This window comes from Rana temporaria, chromosome 8, assembly GCF_905171775.1.
Source record: "Rana temporaria chromosome 8, aRanTem1.1, whole genome shotgun sequence".
Taxonomy (NCBI): domain Eukaryota; kingdom Metazoa; phylum Chordata; class Amphibia; order Anura; family Ranidae; genus Rana; species Rana temporaria.
The window spans coordinates 138,645,273-138,651,463 of NC_053496.1; the positions used below are offsets into that span (position 1 = coordinate 138,645,273).

Here is a 6,191-nt window from a genome sequence, read left to right on the forward strand (position 1 = left end):
CGTAACTGATTCTATGAATCAGTCGCATAGATAGAAACAGGGATACGACGGCGTATCAGAAGATACGCCGTCGTATCCCTTTTGTGAATCTGGCCCAGAGTGTCTATATATTTTTGAGCTTTTTCATATTATGACAGTATGAAGCTGCACATTTTCTGTACTCTATGCTCTTACTTTAGCTGCAGTTAATTCTACACATTTTCTTTTTTTTTTTTTTTTTTGCTTTACTAATTCCTTTAATAGGACAGATCAGTGAAAGACTTGTGTTTTTTCATAGAACCAGCCAAGTCCGAGATCTCCCTCCACCTGATGGACTGCAGAGATCGGTGCAGAGATTCCTCCGATCTCACCGTGGATAAACGCTTATCTAGCTCTTCTATTCTTAATGAAATGTGAAGTAACTCCGTCTTCTTGCTTGCTATCTGACTTTGTAGCTGACTAACATGGTCAACTAGCAAGGTCTTGTCTGTCCGTAATTCTGTGTTGATTTGCTCTTCTTTGTCCAAAATAGCTTGCAGCTCAGCAATCTGACTACTCATAGTATTTGTATTTAAATCTTGAAGTGTATTGCCACTCAGCAGCAAGTTCATCTGCTCCATCCGATCTTTTAGACGTTGCTTTTCTTGTAACAGAAGAGCCTCCTGACATTTTAACTCCTTGCTCAGCTGCTCTTCTCTGTCCTTGACACTTAGAAGCTGAGCAACACTAGACGAATTATGAGTATAATTCTCTCCCCTCAGTTGTCTTTGCATTTCCAGTTGCTTGGTAATTTCCAATAACTGAGCCTGCAATACACTATTTTCACTAGCCAAGGATGCACAGTCATCCATCATTTTCTTTCTTAGAACACGGTCCTGTTCAGACTGCAGATCTTTCTCTCGAAGCTGCTGGTGAAGGTAGCTTAGTTCATTCCTTAAATCAAGTGTCAGTTGGTTCTTGGTTGTTGCTGTGTGTTTAAGCAGTTTATCCTCCATTTCATGCCTGGCTGAATTCACCTTCAGCAGCTCAATTCTCTTCTGTGACAGCTGGTTTTCCATCTCTTTCTGATTTTCCAATCTTTGCTTTAGCTGTGCCTGAAGAATGTGCACTTTTTGATTAGTGTTGGCTAAGCTGAGACTCTCCCGTTCAAATTCGTGTTTGCTATGCATTATGTCCATCTCCTTCTGTGCGATCTGTCTGTTAGTTAGCTCCTTTGTCTTCTTCATCTGAACAATCTCCTCGATCAACTGCTTTTTTTCTTTAGAATAAGAAGCTTCAGCTTCTCTGATTTCCTTTTTAACTTGTTCTAGATCACGCTGCAGCATTAGTAAATTTGCATCTTTTCGTTTCACTTCAAGCTTCAAGCCTTCGCCCTCTGATCGAAGGTCCAACAATTTCCTGAGCAGGTGCTCTGCCTCCATGGTGAGTTGTGGTGAAAGTTATTTGGCCTTTTTAGTCTGCCCACGAAGAAAGCTGGTCTCCATTTCAAGGAAATAGACTTGTTGCTGCAGATTCTTAATATACTGGGCTTCCACGGTGAACGTAGGAGAATCCATTCTCAGAAGACAGCAGACAGCAGCAGCAGCTTCAATGTTGTTGTGTGTTGCAGCAGCCTAGGACACAGTGCTGGTTCACATTTTCTTAGGACTTTCTGACAGCAAATTTTTCAAACAGGCCTAAACCAAGAAATTGTATGCATAACATATCTCTGTTTATTTTATAAAGAAGTAGACTTGTTTAAAGGCAACCCCCTTGCTTTAACGTGATCAGATATGGGCTAGCAGATTGATCACTAGGGTCAGATTTTTTTCCAGCCACGGACATCTAGTACTGGTCTTTTTTTTGGTCTAGAGCAGGGGTCTCCAAACTATAGCCCCTCAGTTGTTCAGGAACTACAATTCCCATCATACCTAGTCATGTCTGTGAATTTGAGAGTTTACAATGTCTCATGGGATGTGTAGTTCTGCAACAGCTGGAGGGCCGTAGTTTGGAGATCCCTGCTCTAGAGCAGTGATGTCGAACCTTGGCAGCCCAGATGTTTTGGAACTACATTTCCCATGATGCTCAACTAAACTGTAGAACAGTGTTTCTCAACTCCAGTCTTCAAGGCGCCCCAACAGGTCATGTTTTCAGGATTTCCCTCAGATGAAACGACTTTGGTAATTACTAAGGCAGTGAAACTGATCAAGTCACCTGTGCAAAATAATGGAAATCCTGAAAACATGACCTGTTGGGGGCGCCTTGAGGACCGGAGTTGAGAAACACTGCTGTAGAATACATGAGCATTATTGGAGATATAGTTCCAAAACACCAGGGGTGACAAAGTTCGCCACCACTGGTCTAGAGTCTTCAACCATCTTGATTGGCCAGAAATCACACAACTTTCATGAGAGTTACTATTTTCCAGCACACATGGTATGATAAAATTGTACACTGAGCTGCACATCAGTGGTTCAGTGAAAATTTAAAATGATCTAGCTAGAAGTCAGGAAAATTAGTTATATGGCAGAAGAGACACATTCTTTAATGCAGCAAAATCTTAATGCAGGCCTTACACTCCAAGCAAGGTTGGCTTATTTAGAGTCAGCCTACTCCCCCTTTCTAAAACACCACATTAAACCTGTGTAAGAAAAAAGGTTAGATAATAATATACTGCCCCCTAATCCATGTGCCCGGCCCCTAATTTACATACAGGGCCCGGACACATGTATTCCAATGTTTTTTTTTATTAGAAGAACGTGATTAGAGCCTGAGACTCTAATTGGCTTCAGAAAAGGGTGGGCTTGGGGAGCAGATCACAAAGACAATAGCGAATCCTTACTGCCATTGTGTGACATTAGTGAATTAATATTCGCTATTGTCTTTCTGATTCTCCTCCTGGACAATCAGGAAGCGGGTCCTGAGACCCGCCACTGATTAGCCAAGAGGAGAAACTATCATATTGGCCGCCCAGGAGGTGGAGGGAGGAGACACATGGCAGAAGCTGCCGTGATGCAGAGGAGGAGGAGATGCAGGGGAAGCCGCCGCACAGAACCAGGAGGAAGTGCTGCCCACGACCTAGATGGGGTTAGTGTGGGGCTGGTTTAATTTGATGATTATGAATTCCAGCATTTCATTTATGCATGCTATTATTTGTATGTAGAATTTCCTAGCGTTACACTGACACTGTAGCTGCTGTTTTTTGCTTGTTTGGAGCGCCCACTCATATTATTACATACGGTGTGTTAAATGAATTTAACAGGAACAAATGTTGCACATGCTTTAAAGCAGGCCTTGTACCCTAATAGGTCTGTCTCTCTAATTTGGCCCCTTAAACACTGCAAAACAGAACTCTTTTGTAAAAAAACACTGGTGTAAAAAAAAAGTTTAAAAAGGTTAATAATATACTTTTCCAGCTTCTTCCGTTCTCAGTTTCTGGGCAGTGTTTTCATTCTTGGCAAGATAATGACCTCACCCTCCGCACTATAAACGCTGTTCACAAGCAGTTGCAGCATTTTTTATTTTTTTTTGGGGTGGGGGCGGCAAACAATGCATATATATACCGCAAGCCACCACTGCTTGTGACCTGCTTTTATAGTGCAGAGGGTGATGTCATTATCTCACCAGAGAAAACCCACAAGAATGCTGAGTGCTCCAAATCTCACGAGTGGATGCTGTGCAGTGCAGATTTGGACTACTCAGTGTTCACCTGAATCTTACTCAAAGAATGAAGAAACTGCTCAGAAACTGAACGGAAGAAGCTGGAAAAGTACATTTTTAGGGCCAGATTCAGAAAGGAGATTCGACGGCGGTCGTAACTATGCGACTGATTCAGAGAATCAGTTACGCATAGATTTCCCTAAGATCCGACCGGCGTAAGTGTCTTACACCGTCGTATCTTAGGCTGCATATTTACGCTGGCCGCTAGGTGGCGCTTCCGTATAGTTACGCAATGAATATGCTAATTAGGTAGATACGCCGATTCAGAAACGTACGTCCGGCCGGCGCATTTTTTTACGTCGTTTACGTTAGGCTTTTTTCGGCGTAAAGTTACCCCTGCTATATGAGGCGTAGCCAAATGTTAAGTATGGACGTCGTTCCCGCGTCGAGTTTTGAACATTTTGTGTCGTTTGCGTAAGTCGTTTGCGAATAGGGCTGTACGCAAGTTACGTTCACGTCTAAAGCAATGACGACTTGCGGCGTAATTTCAAGCATGCGCACTGGGATTTTTTCACGAACGCGCATGCGCCGTTCGTAAAATACGTCAAATACGTGGGGTCACAGTGAATTTAAATAAAACACGCCCACATCATCCCCATTTGAATTAGGTGGGCTTACGCCGACACACATACGTTACGCCGCCGTAACCAAGGGCGCAAGTTCTTTCTGCATACGGAACTTGCGCCCTAAGTTACGGTGGTGTACCGTATCTGAGATACGTTACGCCGCGCCGACAGATACTCCAATGTATCTGAATCCGGCCCTTAAACTTTTGTTTACACCAGAGTGTTTTTTTATCATCATAAAGTGACTCACAGCCAGATACATTTCTAGAATAAATATTAGAAAGTCAACAATAGTACTGTAAGGAAGTGAACCTTAAAGCGGGGGTTCACCCTATAAACCCCAAAAAAAAAAAAAAAATTTCTTCTACCATAAAATCAGGCATTGTAGCGCGAGCTACAGTATGCCTGTCCCGATTTTTTTATCCCCGTACTCACCGTGTACTCGTACATCGAAGATACCGACTCCCCTCGGGGAATGGGCGTGCCTATGGAGACGGAGGATGATTGACGGCCGGCTCTGGCGCGTCACGCTTCTCCGGAAATAGCCGAAATAGGCTTGGCTCTTCACGGCGCCTGCGCATAGCCTGTGCGCAGGCGCCGTGAAGAGCCGAGACCTACTCCGGCTGTCTTCGGGGAGAGTGACGTGCCAGGGCCGGCCGTCAATCATCCTCCCTCTCCATAGGCACGCCCATTCCCCGCGGGAGCCGAAATCTATAATGTACGAATACACAGTGAGTACGGGGGTAAAAAAATCGGGACAGGCATACTGTAGCTCGCGCTACAATGCCTGTCTCGATGGTAAAATCGTGTCACTGAGGGTGAACCACCGCTTTAAGATAGGTATAAACAACCATAGCCATTCCAAAGTCTTGGGTAGAAATTGCACAACAATCAAACATAATATGCTTTGGAGTCTATTTACAGAATCAGATAATATTTCATAGAAACAAATGAATTCAGTCAGCGCAAAACCACAATAAAGATCCTAACCTAAGCAGCTGAACACTTAAGGCCAATATATTAAAATCCTTAAATATACATAAAATACAAAATAGTGCAGCGCTAAAAAATACAAAAATGAATAGGTATAATAAATAGCTGCTATAGAACCTATAAAAAGTCCCAGGTTGTGAAAATTGAAAGCCAAACATGACGCAAACGTAGGTACCAACACATAGAAGTAAAACTCCTCAATAGTGATGAGGGTGCTCAAGACTATTGTAATTAGTGTGCAACCTTTCCTGTGCAGAAAAGGATGCACACTAATTACAGTCGTCTTGAGCACCCTGATCACTATTGAGGAGTTTTACTTCTGCCTAGCAGTAAAAAGGGTTGCTGGTTCGAATCCCGACCACGACACTACCTGCCTGGAGTTTGCATGTTCTCCCTGTGCCTGCGTGGGTTTCCTCCGGGTACTCCGGTTTACTTCCACACTCCAAAGACATGCTGGTAGGTTAATTGGCTTCTGCCTAAAATTGGCCCTAGTATATAAATGTGTGTTAGGGACCTTAGATTGTAAGCTCCTTGAGGGCAGGGACGGATGTGAATGTACAATGTATATGTAAAGCACTCCGTAAATTGACGGGGCTTTATAAGTACCTAAATAATAATAATAATAATAATCTGTTGGTGCCTACATTTGCATCATCTTTGGCTTTCAATTTTCACAACCTGGGACTCTTTATATGTTCTATAGCAGCTAGTTATTATACCTATGCATTTTTGTATTTTTTAGCGCTGCACTATTTTGTATTTCATGAATATTTCAGAGAAAACAGAGTATGTGACTCTTCCTGGGCTTTGATTGGAGTTGTGTATGAGAAATCTGAGTAGTTATAAACCTAAAAAAGGCATTGGTGAAATTGGGGAAGGGGTAGAAAGGGGACTTGATTTGGGTTTTTAAACAATACCAAAGGTGTGAAAATAGTAACTTAAAGGGTCACTAAA

The 6,191-nt window shown here is 42.8% G+C and overlaps 1 protein-coding gene across 1 annotated transcript; it reads right to left on the bottom strand.

Annotated features, from left to right (window-relative positions):
• Positions 1-236: 236 nt before the first annotated feature.
• Positions 237-1,591, bottom strand: LOC120910445 (early endosome antigen 1-like). Its single transcript, XM_040322203.1, has one exon. The coding sequence runs from the start codon at positions 1,398-1,400 to the stop codon at positions 237-239; it is 1,164 nt and encodes a 387-aa protein (XP_040178137.1). The 5' UTR covers positions 1,401-1,591.
• Positions 1,592-6,191: the final 4,600 nt, after the last annotated feature.

Coding starts and splice junctions, on each gene's coding strand:
- LOC120910445 (XM_040322203.1), bottom strand. CDS start 1,400: ATGGAGGCAGAGCACCTGCTCAGGAAATTGTTGGACCTTCGATCAGAG.